The sequence below is a fragment of the Calonectris borealis genome, chromosome 4 (assembly GCF_964195595.1).
Source record: "Calonectris borealis chromosome 4, bCalBor7.hap1.2, whole genome shotgun sequence".
In the NCBI taxonomy this organism is placed as follows: domain Eukaryota; kingdom Metazoa; phylum Chordata; class Aves; order Procellariiformes; family Procellariidae; genus Calonectris; species Calonectris borealis.
This window is the reverse complement of record NC_134315.1, coordinates 31,209,012-31,228,025: the sequence shown is the minus strand read 5'-3', so window position 1 is coordinate 31,228,025 and position 19,014 is coordinate 31,209,012. Positions and strand designations below refer to the sequence as shown.

The following is a 19,014-nucleotide window of genomic DNA, read 5'->3' as shown; positions in this document are numbered from 1 at the left end:
AGATAGAGATGGAATTTTCATCCACATTCAGTTTATAATTTCCCACAGTGGATGACACCAGATGAGTTATTTGGTGGAGATTGAAGCCTATTCTCATCCCTGTTACGGTCAATTCCATCTTATGTGTTCATTTTCTGTGGCCCTTTCTGTGAGAATGTCCTTCAGCAGGAGGTGGATGCTTTAGACTGTCATGGCCAGATTTGAATAATTTGTTTGGAGGGAACGGAGATTCATGGGTTTTGTTTCCTTATAATGACAGAGAATCAAAGCTAGAATTTAATCCTAGAATAAAAGAGTTACAAATCTTTATTTACAAATTCAAGTAACAACATTAGTTATAATCCTGATGCTTCATGGGTCAGTGCAACATCTGTCTGCCTGTGAAATGTGTTTTTCCACATCTCAGTTAGGCCTTCTCAAGGGAAGTGTGTTAATTTTGCCGTGGTCAAGACCATTTCTTCTACAAGGCTTCTCCGTAGCATGAAGTTTCCGCAATGGTTGGCTCTAGTCACTGTCACCTCATTACAGAAAGTAGCTAGCTATACGTATTTGGTGACTTAGCTCTTATAGAACAGCTAAAATACCAAGTTAGCATCTTGAGTCTTTTGGATTGTCTATGTTTGAGAGGAAATTTGTATAAGACTTTTAGGAACTTTCCTTGATAATTTCTCTCTGCCACATGTTTCTACTGCAGACCAAAATGACTTTGGAAAATACGCATCCAGTATCTATCAGTTAATACGTTGGTGATAATACTACAAGATGTTCTCCATTGTACTCCTGGATAATGTACACGGGGTGTATGTTTCTGTACACCTTCTTCATCTTCCACATATTTCATGGCTTTAGTGCTTTCTTAAACAGTCTAGGAGTTTGAGAATCAAGGTAACCAGAGTTTCTGAAGAATCGTCTTTAGCTTAGATATTAAAAACTGTTACGTGCAGTAATGTCAAATAACGCTGCTCTCCTCTTTATATCAGCAGACAATGTGGTGGAAGAGACCTTTCCAGAAAGTAGTTGATCTGATTTGATTCATTAAGCTTTAAACTAATCTCTCTATGATGTACCAACCCAGGGTTGAGACCCAGGTCAGTTTATGGATCATGTGAGGATATGGGACAATATCCTCAGGGCTGTCTTTTAGAACGGGAAGTTTCCTGAGGTCAACTTGATGTTGTCAGTTCTTCCGCTCCAGAATTCTGCTGATTATATTTCTCTTTGCCTGATCAGGAGTTTTGATCTGTGCTTTGGTCTGGGCTCACTTTCTGCCCAGAATCATCTGTAAGGTAAGACAAGATGCAGCAATAGTAATCCTGTTGGACAAGGCAGTTATTTCAAGATCGTACAAAAAGCACCAGAGTGCTACATTTATTTCCAGATATTCTTCAATCTGTATAATATGGGTTTCACTCACTTTCTTGCATGGATGCTGCAGTGGCTTCTGGGATGAGCACCCTTACAGTAGTCTCTAGTAAGAAATATCCTAGCTACTAATAGGAAAGATGATGCAAGATACACCTATGTGGTTGAACAGACACCTTTTCAAATTACTGTACGTGCTGAAGCAGGTATTCCAGGATGTCAGGATCTGAAATCAATTCAGGTTTCACCTTCGTCATCTTTGCCCTTCACAAATAGAGAATTCCTCAGTAAGATGGGAATCTTATCAATTTACAGTTTCTAAAGGGTTTATTTGTGATACAGTGCTCAAAGTGGGGACTTTCTCAGCGTAGATGAAGATATATGTAATTCAGTTATGCGTGTTCCGAGTACAGCTTTGGCATTTCGTGGCATTGATATGGGCCTCAAATTTGACTTGGGGGATGTTCCAGCATGTTGAAAGTGAGCATATAGTTGTGTGACTCAGTTATCTTCTAACTTTGTATTTCATTGTTTGTGCTGATAACTAAATTACTTGGGTATAAATTTTGTAGTCTGGTATATCTTTGTTTGTAGAATGAACAGAAATTCCTGCTTCCATCATTTCTCTCTTTGAGTGAGCAGAAATGGTATAGTTCAGTTCCTTTGCCTTTCTTCAGTGGGGTATAATACAAATTCTGACCATATAAGCATCAACAAAAATCTGCTTAAATTGGTCTCTTTGTATTTTGAAATTTGAACATAAAGTGTATTTTTTCAGGGCAATGTTCAAAATTATTAATACTTGATTGTGGTAAAGTTTTATATGAAGGAATTTGAAAATCTCCACATACTATTTATTGGACTAATGTTGCACTACATTTACCTATGTTTTGGAGTTTTCAGATGAGAAGTCAAAGATCAAATGCATGTAGCGGGAGATTCTTCTGCTGTTACCAGACAGCTATGAGCAAAATTGATAGTGGAGGATTGTGCTGTTACTGTCCATGTTGTTTCCCCCTTACAAAAAGACAAAGGGAGGTACTCAAATTAGCACCGTTTTGGGAGTCATGTAAGGTCCTTTTGTTTAATATTGTACCAGTCATTCACTGATTTACAGCAGGAGTTGAGGGGGCTTTGGCCCATCCACTAGTACAGTTTAGTGTAGCGTGCATGTTCCAGGTCATGCACTGCAAGAGGGGGCCCTGTGGCTGCACAGCCTCCCAGTCCAGATCATAGCTGCATCTGGAATTGTAAGCTAACTTCACTAGACACTGCAAAGGTGTAACAGAAAGGTCTTGCAGTTGGTAATACAGGTAACATACTATTTGTATTCAATACTGCTTTGTATCTGCATGAAAAGTTCATACTTGGTCTTCCTATTCTTTTTTCTTCCATGTTTAAGGGCAAAACTTTATTTTACTTAATTGGGAGCAATAAGCATTGGTGAAAGTGTATTCTGAATTGGGCTTTTTTGGTAGTCTGATTTTTCAAAAGACATTGTCAAACATGAATATCTTTAATGAAACATTCCTGTAAAATAACTGAGTCTTTAAACATTGCATCTAGGTAGTTGATTGAAGAGGTCTATTTCACAAAATTCTGTGGATAACATTAAAGACTATCTGCTTTTTTCACGGAGTATGTTACAAAGCATACTTTCTTATCATTGGTATGCTAAAAAGTGTACTTGAATTGCAGTTTTAGCTTTGCGCAAATATTGGATGGGTTTTTTTAAGAAAAAAAATTTAAAAGCTGGATAGTATTAAATCTTCCTAATAAGCAAGTCTCTCTTCCACTTAATTTGTGCTTTTGTTGTGGCTAACAAATAATTTGCTGTATGGGTTTTTCTGTACACCATTGATAGAATATATAAGCTTGTCATCCTAGTGTGCTGGAAATGCTACACTCAAATCAAGTGTTCCTTTCTGGTTTTGTATATCCTCACCTGCTCCTCACTGTAAATCATTGAGATGTCAAGAGCAGTGATTAATTAAGCTGCACGTGCAAGTGCTTTTTTTCACCTGTCAAGTAGGAAGAAAACTTACTATAGTGAATTGTGTGATGCTGTTTAATTAATTTCATTTTGTTCCAAGCTCTGAGGTTTGCAGAAATATTTTACAGTCTAATTTTCATTAACATTTCTGTATTGATGATATGGTGTGATTTGGGAGCTATGACTATCCCAAATTATACTACAGGAAGGACTGTATTTAAGGCTCTGGGAACATAAATAATCGTGGTCTCGAGGCTGCATGTGTTTTTATCTCACGTGTCAAATGAATTTAAACTGGCTTCTTATTTAAATAAACCAATTAATAGTACATACCTACCTATCAATTTCTTATTTATGTGTATGTATTGTAATATATATGTAATTTGGATGTATTGTAATATATATGTAATTTGAAAAGCTTGGATGTTTTTCACACTCTTTGGGGCAAACAATGAAATTAAATCGTATAGTGATCTTAATCTATTATTAAAAGGTCCTGGAAAGGAAGATTACAAGGTAGATTCAGGTTTTGAATCAGTTTTGCCATTGGTTTAGCAGCGGGTGGGCAGGCAGATGCCTGCTCAGAGTAGAACCTATTGCCATTTTTCACCATTGATAGAGTAGCCTTTCAGAGTCAATGAGCTCTGTCAATGTGAGCTTGTCAAGGCTACAACTTCATAGACCTGAGAGGCGGTTTGAGAGGTCAGCCCTTTTCAGGTTTGCTGTGATGCAAATGAACTTTAATGCTTAAACAACTATTGGAATTTTTATGTCTGCTCCTTGTTCTTTTTTCTTCACAAAGTCATTGACGAGACATTCAGTGCTTTTTAAATTGGAAGTTGCATTGTGCTAAAGACCTAGTACAGATTTACGGAGGGCTGAAAGCAGTTAGATCATGTTCTTTTCATGGTGCGATTAGAATCAAATCGATTTCCCTACAGCCTTCAGCATTCAGATGGCAATTTTAACAAAGCTTGGGGGCTAGACAAGGGACAAAACGACTGAACTGAATGTTAATTACACTCTGCAGCCTTATTTTCTTTTGATTTGGAGCTGACTGGCAACTAAATTAACAAAAGTGTGACCATAACTGCTGCCCTATTTTCATTTAAAAGGAGAGCAGACTCTAAAAGGCTATCTTTACAAAGAAACAAGTGAGGTCTACTGATTATTGTTAAAGGGCACTGTCTTTAAAAACATAATAATAACAATAACCCGAAAAATACTCAATTCCCAATTGGTGTGATAAATTAGTCACTGGCATATCCACCTTCTGATAATTCCTTGACTTGTGCTTTTTAAAATAAAACATAATAAAAATTCAGTGTAATGATTACTCATAGATAGCAATGATCTAATTTTTAATCATGTGACCACAGGACATGCTTAGATGTGTTTCCCCACAAGCGCTTCACTATTAAACTAGAGAGAAACTGATGTTTGAAAACCAAGATGTTAATATTTGGTGGGAAATGAGCAATTTGTTGTCTAATTTTTACTTTACTCAGACATTCTTGTTTCATATGACGGCAGTTTTATTTGTTAAGATGCATTTACAGTACTTGTATTTTGTAGTAATAACAGCAAGATGCTTTCTCATCCCTTCCCCTCACCCCTCTCTGCCTTGTAAGGAAGCTGCAGCTGCACTAAGTTGTATTTGATCCTTGTCATTGCTCCGTCCTTTTGCACCTGCAGCTCTGTTGGTCTCATCTTAACACCTGGCGCCATGAATTATCCTCTTTTTATTCATGGTCAGTAGCAAATCCCATTTAGAGCTAAGCAGTATATATTCTGGCAGTCAAATGACCATAAATGTCAGAATGTATTTCTCAAATGTAAATATAACTGAATAATTATATTCAAAATGCTGTGAAACTAACAGCACAGAATGTCCTTTAATACTAGCATGCATAATCTTAAAAAGCTGTGCAGAACAGCTTTCAGGTTTCTCTATCTGAAGTCATGTGGACAACATAGGCAGTAAAACTTTGCTGTAGAATCCGAAATATTGGGTTTGCTCTTTATAGAAATCACAGATTTAGTAATACTTATTTGTGCAATTTACTGTAACTTTCTGCATTTGGTTTTCAGTCTCTAAAATCTGGATATAAAAGTAACAAAAATTTCTCTTTTGTTTAGAGTATTGCGTATTTGTACTTGACCTACAGCACTGCAAAATAGTTCGCAACATTTGTCAGTTTAGATGCTGACCTTCTTAGAAGCAGTGCATTTAGACCACTGATAGCGGGGGAACAGTGTTCCTGCTTTTATACTTAGATCACTTCAAAATTTCTGTAGTTTTAAAGTTATAACTGCTATAAGAACCAGAAAGCATATATATGAACAGTTTTTGTTCCAGAATGGTTGAAGATAGTTATTTGGGTGTCATAAAAAGTTGTTTCTGTTCTAGTTACTATTTAATACCAGAGAAGTTTTGATAGTACTACAGACCACCCTGTACTCAGTCACTGTCCTGTACCTCTCTCCTTTTCACACAAAAGCAGCTGCAAAACAAAGTTTTTCTAAAACCAGTCAAGAGTAAAATTCTTTCTCATTTGTCTTCCAGACACGAAGATCGATTGAGAAGTTATTAGAATGGGAAAACAATAGGTTATACCACAAGGTGAGTGCCGCAGGGAGCAGCTTCGTACTGTTGGAGTTTGAATTGCACAGTATGGAAACAGATGCTTTTGTTGAACGAAAAATATGAAAGGTGGACAAATGGGCTAGTCTGTGTGCTGCAATAAAATACAGCTCATTTTTCTTCTTTTTCTTTCCTCCTTGTCTAGCTGTGCTTGCATTGGAGACTAAGCAAAAGGAAATGTGAAACGAATAACATGATGGAATATGTAAGTTAAAGGGCTGTTTTGTGAGTTTCTCTATTAAATGATCATTTATTTTGCTTCTGATCTTATTCTTTTCATGATTATTAATCAGTAAAGGTGTCAGGAGCTTAATCGCCTGAGTGCAAGGATTTTCTACGGTTCACAGATGCATGGTTTCATGTGCAGGACTGATTTATAAAGTTATGAATGACTTGAAAACAAGGCTTCACTGTGTTCTGAAAAATAATAAATTAATTGCCAAGATAAAATAGCTTGAACATGTGCTGATGGAGTGTGAAATTTTAGATGCTGTATAAAGAATAACCACAACTTTGGTTACGCAGCAAGTCAGATATGGCTGTTTTATATAATGCTAATCAAGTCTAAAAGTATGGAAGAAGACCTTTCAACTAAGCTGTTGGAGCTTAAGAAGCCTTTAGCCTTTTTAAATTTTAACTGCCCCTTACCTCAACTGTCTTGAAAGTATCTTTATCTCCAATTTGTGTCACTAAAATATTTTTAAGTCAGTCTCTGGAGTTTTAACTTCAATCTTTGGCTGAGACTCCATAAGCCCTTCTCGGAAACATACAGTGAGAAGTTATATGCAGTTTAAAATGAGCGATATCCAATGTGGGATTTGGGTTTGTTTAGCTGCAACCTTCTTGCCCTTTTTTGGTGCTGTTTTTATTTCCATTCTCAAAATATCTTGGAGGTACATAGAATAGGATGAAATTAAGTTGCTAAAATGTAAGAAATGTTAGAATTTGCATGATTTCTTTTAATGCTCTAGGAAGCAGGTAATAGGAAGGGTTAACTTTTTAAAAATAAAGATTAGCCTTTGAGAAATATCTACTGTATTAGTTCTAACTTATGTGTTATCACACGCTTATGTGTGATCTTTCATTACACAGTACTTTGTCTATTCTTTGAAACAGCAAAGCTATCGTGCATATAAAAATTTTAAAAGTGATTAAATAATTGGAAATTATATTAAAAGAATCTTTTTCTTTCAGTCTTCCCCATTTTCCTGTTTCTACATTAGATCTTATTTCTAGCCTGAAACATAAGATCTTTAAAACGCGTTTTTTACAGAATGGCTCTATTCAGTTCACTGAATAAGTAGACTTTTTGTAACATCTATTCTACAGAATTTTTTGGTTTAGATGTATGACATGTGACTGAAAATGGAATAAAGCAAATTTCAGAAAGTAGATTTGAGCTTTACCTAAATGAAAATTTCACTGAAAATTTTGTTTTTCTACAGAAGAACAGTCATATCCAATGTTTTGTGGATTCAGTTGAAAAAAACACATACAATGCTAGTTTGTAAATATTATGGCCCAGCAACATTTACAGATGAACATTCATTCTATAAAATACAATTTAAAATCAGTTGACCTGTTTACATTGATAATATGTAAGCATGGGCATATAGTTTTACAGGATAAAGATTGAAGATTTTATTCTCAATTTGTGAAATGTCTAGTATATTATCTCTGGATATATTTAATGAGAAAATTTTTAAAAAACTTTCCTGTACCATTTTCTCATTTTCAGTGAACTAATTTGCTAGTCTCTTAAAAACTGCCCTTAATGTTGTGTTCATGATTTAATTTTAAATAATAAAAACTTATCCTCAATTTGTTCAAAACAGGTGATTTAAATCAGACTCTTGTACCCAAAACTTGCTACTTTGCCAAGTTGAGGTTCTAAATCCACTGTTGTAGATGCTAAATTAAATAAATAATTAAATAAATTAAATAAAGACAAGACAGTCTTACACGTTTGGCATAAACATAGTGTTCTAGCTTTACTTCTTCCTCCCTTTTTGAAACTGTGCCTGAATATCAGAAGCCGTGGTATCTCTGAAGCATCCAGTGGTTGACTCATGTCAGTGATCAATGGATTTTGAGCAGTTTGCATCACTTCTGAAAATAGGTTACTTCTGAATATCTCTAAAAATAAACTTATACACCTGGTTTTTGTATTCATTATTTCAAAAGTGTTTGCTTTAGAAATAAAATCAGTGACATTTCTTTTCTGCTGTTCAATATACTCTCAGAGATAGAAGTGTTTACTCTTTAGGCAGCCAAGTTGTGTTCTCCTTTACCATCAAAAACATTTAGAAATTATTTTTTAACTTCTTAGAAAGGCAAGCTACCCTTACAAGTAAATAAAAAAAAAGATGCATTTATTTATGAAGACAATCATGCTGCTGTATTATGAGTGTCTCTCTGAAGAAAGAAAACGCCCAAGTGAACATTTTCTTTAAGCTTTCTATTTAAAGTAGGATAAATACTTGGATTGTGTTCTGGAGTATACTCTACCATGTGTACATAGCTCAGAAACACATAGTTTAAATTTGAATTGGGACCATAAGAATAACGATGCAAAAGCATTAGTCAAGTTTCTTATAACTACTTGCAGATTTGTTAGATATGGGAACTTTGCAAAGATTGATACACCTTTCCATACAAGTTTTGAACTGTAAACATGATTTAGAATCCTATATTAAGTGGAAACAATTTTGAAGTAAAGGGAATTGCATGTGTAATTGAAAATTAACTTTGCATACATTGTGCTTTCTGGTTTTTTTATAAATTAATATGTTTATCTCTTTCATAATTTTTTCCTGATAAAGTAAATTATGTTAAAGAATAATTATGTAATAGCTTATTTCAGTTTGCTTAGATGTGTTAGGTATTGGTAGGCAAACTTTTCCAATTGAATTTGATTCTTTAAGAGTTTTGGTTTTCTACCACAAAACAATTACATCAAACATGACTTTTCTAATGGTCTCCTACCTAAGGAAAGCACTGTGATCTTTGATACACATACACAACTTGATGTACTTAAAAAAAAAAAAAAAAAAAAGCATGTGAATTATCATTGTGATAGGTAATAAAATGCCATCTTCCATTTAATATGTATTTTTTTTTTCTTTCTATACAGGTCATCCTTATAGAATTTTTACCAAAGACACCGATTTTTCGACCAGATTAGCATTTGATTTATTTATAGAGACTTATTCAAGTATGTTGTCTTTCCAATGGTGCCTTGCTTGGTGCTCTCCTGGTGGTGACATAGCATTGGTTCTACAGAATCTTGTGGTGTTTTCGTTATTTTTCATTTTTTTGTTTTGTTGTTTGTGTTGTTTTTTTTTAAATACGAACATGTTCTAAGTGCGTTTGGTCAAACTCTGCAAAGTCATTTCATGCAAATGTTAACTACTACTTAAGTTATTGTTACTTTTACTACTTCTGTTTATTAATGTACCTTGATTTTCAAAGAGTCTTTTGTATGTGTGCACGCGTGTGTGTACATACATATTACTATAAATACACAGCTGAAAATGGTATACAAGTGAGCAGGTATTTTTTTATCCTGAAATGACACAACTGATTGACTATACATTGTGTAAGTCCTTTTATTCATTCATTTACATGCTGAAATACCTTCTAAGATCTTCCTAAACTTTTGTCAGTGACTAGTCAATTGTAAATATTTTTATTTCTTTTTGGGATATTGGCTAGCCTCTTCCAACAAAAGAAGGAGATAAAGTTCTTTTCGAAACTGTGCTTTTTGGAACCCAAATGTCATTGCATTAGTAGAAATCTCTGTGCTTTTCATGAAGAAGTCCTGTCAGCTGGTTCTGAAAAAGTTCTAATTTAAAGGTTAAAAAAAAAAAAGCAGCAAAATAGAATTATTTTAGTCAGACTAGAAAAATCACTGAGAGAATTGCATGCATCTGGTTAGTAGAAGTCAAGATCACAAAAATATATTAGTATAGCAGTTTATAATATAGCTGTTTTAATTCAGGCTAATGCCATATATCAGCTTTATTCCTACTGTTTACCAGATCCTGTACACAGGGGTGCAGAAGGACTTGTTTTACTAAAACTTATTGTCCAAGAGGACCTTTCAGGGTTTTTTTTTTTTGTTTGTTTTAAAGCCACATAAGCAGAAAAAAGAAATCTTGAACAGTGCAGTTCCAGATGCAAATGCAGATGCCGTGTATTAAAAATAATCAAAGCAGGGTACACTGGGCAACAGTGTAAGTTTAAATGTGTTAGATAATTATTTATTGCACCCTTGCTTCTGCTCATTTTGGTTTACAAAGCTTATTTTCTGCACAAGTATAAGACCTTTTTTAACTGGATATATGATATATGCTTGGGTCAGGCCAGTTGTATTTCGTTTCTTCTACTTATATCTCAGTTGTACATATCTTCACACATAGTATTTTTTTTTAATTGCAACTCAATCACATTTTTAAATTTGCTTTAGGTATCTAAGATTACTGTACATGAACATTAATGTAAGTTAAGAATATGTTCCTTGTACAGTTGTGGTAGCAAGCAATAATGTGAATATATGAAAAAACGGATATACTCTGCTTAATATTTGTATGAATGAAAAGTTGATACCACTACAAGAATAATCTTCTCTTTTTAATCTTTTAAATACAAGTTTTATTTCAAGGTAATATATTACAGGTACCTTGATGCTGTGAACTATTTTTCTATGTCTTCAAAATATTTATTCTCTGTAAAATATTCTCTAGTGAGTATTATATTCCTAAATTGTTGATAGTGGGAGTGGTCTAGAAAGATTTAAGTTTTCTTAAATCTAAGCCTTCTGTATCTGTTCTCAAAACTCATCCTTTGCTCAGCTTTTGTCTGTGGATTCCTGCTGTTTACTTTGAAAATAGCTCAGCTACGCTTTTCATACAAGCCTACAAGTGTGTTTCTTTGACTTGACAGAATATGATTTTTAATTAACAAATAACTAGTTTTGTGCTGCCTCAGTCTTCTGGGTCCCTCGAGGGTTTCTCTCCAAAGTAACTGCTTATAATTTTTTTAAATCAACTTCAGTCTTTTCTTTCGTACAAATCTGGGTCTGCAGCACTCCTCCTCTCACCCAGAAGTATTAGTTATAATCTCGGACCAGTTTCAGCCTGCGAGGGAGGCCAGAAGCCTAATGTTGGTGGCAGCTGAGGTTGTGGAGGTCGGAGGTGCAGGAGAGGGGTTGGAATTGAACAGAAATGGTAACTGGTGATAAATACTGATGACCAGAAATATATGTTGATTTCTTCAGGTGTCAGTTTTCAATAAAACTGAATATTGAATCATACAAGGCCTAGATTTTATTATCAAAATTCTCAGTTTGTCATGGATGCAGTTTTCCACTGGTAGTTCATTAGTGTGGAGGGATAGGTTGGATATGGCTTGTGATACGTTCATAGCAGCACCGCATTCAGTGTGAGCTATTCACCTTAGTTTACTACCTAAACTTTCCATACTACGTTCTGTGACACCACAACTACCTTGCCAGCAGTACCCAAACCTACCTACAGTAAAGCTAATTTGAGTGTGATGTGTGCTGAAACCAGAGCAGTGAATAGTGTGTGGCTTACAGGTTTACAAAGAGTATCTGGTTAGTAAAGCTTCCACATAAGCGGTAGTGCTGGTTAAGATCTTGTCTACTTTTAGGTTCATCTGCAGTCATCTACTGGGTTAGCAGGCATTTCTGTATTTGACTTTCTCTCTAGGAATTCTAGTATAGGGGTCCAAAGTAGAGCTCTGACTAAATAAAAAGTTAAATCCCTTAGTAAGGAGGCCAGACTAATTGCCTCTTAAAGCATTTCTGAAATTTTATTAAAACAATGTCTCTGACTTAAAATACAACCAGGAAACTTGAGAAACTGCATATACATATAGATGAGTTTTGCTCTAAAGTGCTACTCTCCTGATGAGGTAGTACACTTGCCTAGTAAGAATGTTATAAAACATTTTCATACAATCCCTTTTGATTCATTAATTACAATGATAGAAATTGAACATGGCAGGAACTTTAATCAACTATTTAGTGCCTGCAGCAGTCATCAGGATTTTCCTTTGATGTTGTTTCTAAAATACTAAATCTATTTATATTGTGTGCTAGTGAGAAGACTTATATTACTTTTTTTTGTCCAATTGGCAAAGAATGAAGTTGCAACAGTTTGAGCAGGCCAGAAGCTATAGTAGGACTTCCAGGACATAGCCTACTCTTTGCTAAAATAAATATTACATTGTACTAACTTGTTCAGCTTCTTGCAACTCAGCAGTTCCTACAGATAATCTTATCTATTTCCAGTTTCCTTGAATACTAAGAGTTAGGTACCCACTTGATATTCATCGTTTAGCAAATGATGCTAATTATGTTTGTTTCACCTTTAGCCTGAAAAACTAATGATAAAGGCATCAATGACTCCCTGTGAAGGCTAATTATTATTTTTAGACATAGTGGCCTTTAACTGGCCAATAAAGATTTCTTTCTTACTGTAATATAATAGAAATAAACTATTTTTAATCTTTTAGTGATAGGTAGAAATAAGTCCTGAGGGAGAAGGGCTTTCTGTCTGAAACTACATGCAGAATTCTGTAGAGCTCATCTGTTGTTAAATAGCTATGATTTGAAGTTTATACTGGGATTGGCAAACTTCACCAGAAATTAAAATGTTTATGGAGGTTACACGAAGTCAGTAAATTTTTTGTAATAGCTCAGTAAGAGTAACTTTAATAAACTATGTATGTAAATGCAAAATTTCCCATGATACTCGGAACCATGTAGAGTAGATTGTAAAAACTTTTTACAGTACTTAGATGTAAATGATAATCTCTAAATCAATTTGTTAAATGACACCTTTTTGTAAATCTCAAGACCATGGTGTTTAAATGTAATACTCTATCTCTGAGATATATTCTTACTTAAAAGTTAGTTTTCTTTTTTTTTTTTCTAAAAGTCATTATTTAGCCCTGAAGATTGTAGGGAAGAGCTTTAAAATGCAATCTGTAACTGCTCAGAAGCCAGAAGGCAAAGAAAAAGAACTTGTCTTTATTCGCTTCCCTCCACCCCCCACCCCAAAGTCTTAATTTTAAATCGGTCCCCTTGTTTTGGGAGCCCTAGCTTATGGTTTTTGAGCAGCTGGCAATAATGCAAATTGTCCACCAAAAAACCCCATTTGAATTCTGAACAATTTAAAGAGATCACTTTAATTGAAGAGGCAAAAGACTTGTGAAGCAAAGAAAATCCCTGGTTCTTTTAAGTTCTCCCAGCACTGCTGTTGAGTAATTAAAAGAAGGATCATGATGACCCTACATTAGGTCAAAATCCAGATGATATTATGCAAAGGAAATGCTCAATTAGAGAGGTCTCAGAGCCCCAAATCTCTTGGATTCATAGTAGCGACTTATTAAGGGTAAGTGGCGCTGGCTAGTTTTATATCCGTGACTAAAATCATTTATGTTGCTCTTAAGCAACCTTGCTTGTGAAAAGGAAGCATTTTAAAAATAAGATCTGTATTCATCACCGCTAATCTGCTGTAATTTCTGTGCTGCTTCTCCCTAAAGCCACGTTGCATTTCCATCACAAACAACTAAGTGTGTGATTGTTATAATGCCTTTAATAGCCATATTGTAGGTAGAAATATTAACTTCTCAGGGACTAATAGGAAATATGAAAATGGAGTTAATGAGCTGAATGCCTATCTGCATGAAGGCTTACTTTGCAAACGGCACCCTAGAAAACTTCTGATTGTAATATGCATGACCATTATGAATGTTACCAATATACAGCTATGAGAGCTCCCTTTACCCTGTATTATTAGGCTGCTGAATGTCAGAGTATGTTGGATAAGGATAAATGAAGTTTTTTTGCTGATTTGGATGGAGTGATTACTTCTAATGGTGCTACCTTCTTAATTTCTGTGTTTGTGCTTTGTAAAGTTCTCTCTGTAGGCTGGGTGAATCAGGGGATACTGGTGTAATGAGAAAACAGTATCATTCTTCTTGAGGAAGTGTAAAAATTTCAAGGGCAGAAGTACTCTAGAAGCAAAAAATTTCACTGCTGAAAACATCATGCATTTATTCTTCGTTAGTTACAGATATCCGTTAGGGTTGTTTTGTTGGTAACAGGGTTTTTTTTGCAATTCATTAATTTTTTTAACTTCATCTTTTTGCATACTGCTGTTTCAGTCAGCATGGGCTGAATTAGAGACCATTTTTGAAAATTTAAAAAAGAATGAATCCTGGCATGAAACTTCATATGTTGACACTTGTTGTGCTGATGTGTGTATCTCCACCACATGACACCTGGGTAATACATCTTTTATAAACTACATTTCATTGTTTTCATGGAAGAAGTCCTTTTAAAAAATTCTTCTGCTTTGTTTAGCTCATTAATATTTCATTAAGATTTATTTTCTTGAAAAAAGATTCATGAATGCTTGACTCCTCAGAATACAACAGACCATTAGGAAAGATTTAGTGAGGCAAAAGATGAAACATAGGAATTAGGAGAAGCCACACCCAAAAGACTGAATTTGGGGATTAGATTTGGAATTCTGAGTGTGATAGGAAATAGCTTTGAACTGGATGAAATGGTATCGAATAATGAAAGCTAAGTAAAAGCTAGCAATCCATTTCAGTAATTATGTAGACTGTCTTAATTTCTATTACATTTTTTTTATTTTAACAAGTGTGTTATTAATTTATTTTGGTTATGCCCTAATTGATAGACAATTCTGCTATTATGCAGATTTTGAGGTAAGCTTCCTTCTAAACTCAGCATCTCTTAGTTTAAAACATCCAGACCAAAACGGAATCACTGATGAGAGCTGCGCAGCGAGTACAGAACAGTCTTTTCCTAAGCTGGAGCCTGTAATGCATGGCTAATTGTTTCCAAAGAAAATTCTTGACTTGTCCAGACAGCTCCTGTCATGTGACAGTATATCTAAGGCACAGGAGTAGGATAATTTAAGTTCAGGTAAGTAAGAGAGACTTTTGTAGTTAGTTGTAGCTTGTATGGAGAAGGGAACCATTGACAAATGCTCACTATTGGAGGGCAGATAGTAGATTTTATAATGTTTATTGAAACATGCTTCCCCCCCCCATTTATAACTTCATCATTGAAAGTTAATTTGCCTCATGTTGAAAACTAGACGTGGTAGTTAGCTGAAGATTTTTTCTGTTACAGTGTTTTAGGTTTGTAAATCCATTTTTTAAATCATGTTTAGAAATTTTTCAGAAAGTCAGATATCCTGTTACAATATATCTGATATTTTTAGTGGCTTTATGTTTAAACTGATTTCATTGTACCAGTATAAATATCTCACTCATCCACTCCAAATGTTTATCTCTGATCCTTCTATGCTTGCAACAGGCTTTCTAACTTGTTAGGATATGCAGTGTACGTACTTGTTAATATTGTCGATGAACAGTTTGGTTCAGTGAGGTAACAAGGAATGCAGAGTAGTTCCTGATTAGAAAAGTGTAACTCGGATTCTTGTTTCCATAAAAGACTGAGTATGGCAATAGAATACGAAACTAATTCCAAACATAAATTTTAAAGAGAACAGTAAACTACAAAGCAGTGCCTAAATGTTGTGTGCTAAATGAGTCCTGTGTAATTCATGTTGCTTTAAAAGAATTTGCAGAGAATTGCATTGGATTGTATGTGCTTAGGAGAAACCTGTTAAACGTACAAAGCAGTAATGGTAAATAAGTCACTGAAAGGATGTTATCTTTCAAGAAGACAAACTTAAAAACTAATATTTTGGACTATGTTAAAAATCCATTCAGGCAGAAAATGCGTAAGCAATAATTTAACCTAGAACTGGATATTAAGGAAGCTGCTATTTATAGAGAGACTTGATGGTAATTTTGCCTGTTGGGCATCTCCTCTCATAAAGAGTTTAGAAAGATAGGGTTGCTGCAATTTCCACTATTGTAACATTCCTCTTCAAATATTTTAAGTCCGGGTCAGAGACTGAAAGCCTAGAGGCCAGTACTGTGTTCAGAGGGTACATGGCTTTGGGAGGAGAAGATAGGAAGAAAAGAACTTTTTTTTAAGGCTGCACAATTGTATATATGCATATTTAAGAGTATTTAACCATGTCTGCTAAATTACTGAAGTTAATCTATTATTGAATTATAGAATATTATTTAATACATCAGCATTGTTTTTTTTCCTGACCTGACCCAGAATTGGAATGGACTCCAATATAAATTTTTTTAAAGCATTTCTTAAGTTGTATGTATTATAAACTAATAAAATAATTGTTAACCTATCTACTAAGCCTTACTGTTTTTCATCTATCCAATATATTGGGGAGGGTGGGGTGGTAGGGAGAGGAAGAAAAAGAAAGAAAAACACGAGAAACTTCTGCCTTATGATACAATGGTCTCTTCTAATTTCCAGTTGATACTTTTAGTCTAAATTGGGGGGGGGGGGGGGGGGGAGATAAAATGGTTTTAGGTAATTTAGGTGACTCTAGAACTAGAGTTACTAAATTTAGAGGCATTGCCTGCCCTGAGTGTTTCAAACTGGCTTTTCATTAAGTCTGCATTTGGAGTTCTTTAAGCTTTTCAAGCCCTAATGGTAGCAGGATTTATTATATATATTGCCATTATGGTTGAACAGTAATGTTGAAGCTGTTTGTATGCTTTTTTTTTTAATACACTAGTGCTCTCCAACAAGGTATACTTTCCATCTAGTTAAGGCAGATACCATTTATTCAGAAAGGAATCATTCCCATCTGTGTAATTCGGGTATTTTTAAGACGGTCAGATATGAAATGCTGGTTAACCTGAACCTTGTGACCAAACACTGATCTTGCGCTCGCCGGTGTTCCGAGGACGGTCTCGATTCTCACCAGCCAGCTGCTTTTCTTTGCGTTAAACCTTTTACAGCTCTTTGGTTGCTCTAGCATGGAAGTCTTAACAGCCTCTTTATAATGTGCGTTTGTATAACATGTATAATATATATGTATGCGCACACGTAGGAAAGTGTGCATGGGGAGGGGCGCTCCTGCGAGGCGCGGTGAAGCATTCCGGGTGTTGTAATTTGGGCTTGCAAAGCGGTATGATACAATGTTGCTGAGCAGAAAAGCGCACGATAGATTTAATGTAGCCAATTGTGTACCTTTGAAAAAAAGAGTAACTGTTCAGTGTGAGTTAATTTTGGATTTTTTCAGCATCTCTCTTTTGGGCTTTGTGCCGCATTCTTCTAGACAAATGCGTATTCCATGTGGGCCACTGTTCTGCTAAATGCTCTCAGTTCTCCTTTTGCAATCAAGATTATGTTGCTAAGGAGATTTTGCTTTTATTGGTGCCATTGATTTGTGTTAATACGTTTTGAATACCTCTCGGTATTCTTCCGTAGACAAGGCCAAAAGAAAAACTTCCCCGAGTTTCCCGATTTACATTACAAATGGAGCGGTGGTGTAATGAAGCCGATATAAAGTGGGCAGTTGAAAGGGAACTAAAGAAGGGCACTCAAGTGAGAAATGAAGAAATGTGCCGAGAGCGGTCTGCGGGCCGCCTTCGGCCCAGCTGCGGGAGCGGCCGCGGCCCGGCGCAGGGGCAGCGGGGAGAGCCCGCGCCTCCGGCCGCCCGGACCACCCACTCGCTGCGCCCGGCTCCGCGGATTACCCCGCCGCTTCCGAACGGCCGGCCGCCACAAAGCGCGCCCCGCCGCCGCGGGGCCCCGCCGCCCCTTTCCGCCGCCGGGGCACCGCGGGGCCCCCGTCCCGCCGCCCCCGCGGGGCTGCCGCGCTCGCAGCCGGACCCGCTGTTCTCCCCCGCGCCAGGCTGCCTCTTCCAGCGAAGGGCACGGCAGTCCGAGGGGAAGAGGAGAGAAAGGGCGCTGCAGAGCTGCAGGAACGCGGCCTCAGCCTCTACAGGCGTGACCTGGGTGCCTGTGCCGCCTCCGGGGCCCACCGCCTGCCTTCCCCGTGCCCTCTGGGCAAGGACCCCTTCCACAGGACCCCAGCTCCCCGGGGCTCTCCGCCGGGGCGCAGAAACGCAGCGTGACCTGCTTTATCGATGCACCACCGTGGCCAGGCTGGGCTGAGAGCCCACTCTCGGCCACTCCAGCTTCGTGGTGCCCTTGGCGAGGGGGCAGTGGGGCTGCCCGGGCACTGCCTCAACCCTCCAAGTCTGCCTGCACTTTAAAAACAAGGAAACAAACAACCCCACCCCACCCCACCCAAAAAAACCCCAAAACAACCCACCAAACAAAAAAGAAAAACCAACACTTTAAAATAAAAAAATTAATTTTAAAATACCCAAAGCCTTTTAACCTTGTGTTTATAGATGGCTCCACTGAAGACAAGCCCCGGAGGACATCAGGCTTCCTGCCCTCATGAAATGGGCGAGGACCTCCCTTGGCTGCTCTCGCTATTCCACTTGACACGGACGAGCTCCTGAAGGACTCAAAGACCTGGTAGTTTTTTATATGAAAAGATTATTCAGAGAATATTCACACCAAAAAGCCAAAGAGCGTTCCCATCTTCCAGGATTTGCTGTCACAGAAATCTGCTGCCTGTGGTCATCTAAACCCCTGCTTGATATCAGGATGGCATAAGGAAGGCCTGGGTCTACATCGGCAATCAAGGTAAAGGGGCCTCTGCTGAGTGATGTCTGTACTTGCAAAGCACCTTGGTGGTTGCACTGCAGATATTCAGAGATGAGGACTTCTGTTACACAGCTCCCCGGTGTCACAGGGAAGCGGCATGGGCCCTGTGCCATATGCTAGTGAACGAGCTGGGAAAGTGACTGGCTTCAGGCACTTCGTTTTGGTTTTGGTTTTCCCCTGATGTGGGGAGGTGATCCAAAGTCACAGTATCGCCTGACTTCTGATCCAAAGGAGCAAACATGTTTTGAAATAGAAAGGGTTATTCTACCTTTGGGATGGGACCAGCAGTCTGTTTTATGTTGTATATTGCTTACTGTGAAAACACCCCATTGCATTTAGGTAGGCTCGGCTTGCTTCTTCACATTGCTCTATGTTGTT

General features: G+C 36.9%; 1 protein-coding gene across 1 annotated transcript in view; it reads left to right on the top strand.

Annotated features, from left to right (window-relative positions):
* The window catches only part of CHIC2 (cysteine rich hydrophobic domain 2), a 33,928-nt gene extending 15,737 nt beyond the window's left edge, over positions 1–18,191 (top strand). The window contains exons 4-6 of the mRNA XM_075149100.1: positions 5,922–5,978; positions 6,145–6,204; positions 9,133–18,191. Coding sequence (XP_075005201.1) covers positions 5,922–5,978; positions 6,145–6,204; positions 9,133–9,183 — 168 coding nt within the window. The 3' untranslated portion in view covers positions 9,184–18,191. The remainder of the gene's footprint in view (positions 1–5,921; positions 5,979–6,144; positions 6,205–9,132) is intronic.
* The last annotated feature ends 823 nt before the right edge of the window (positions 18,192–19,014 follow it).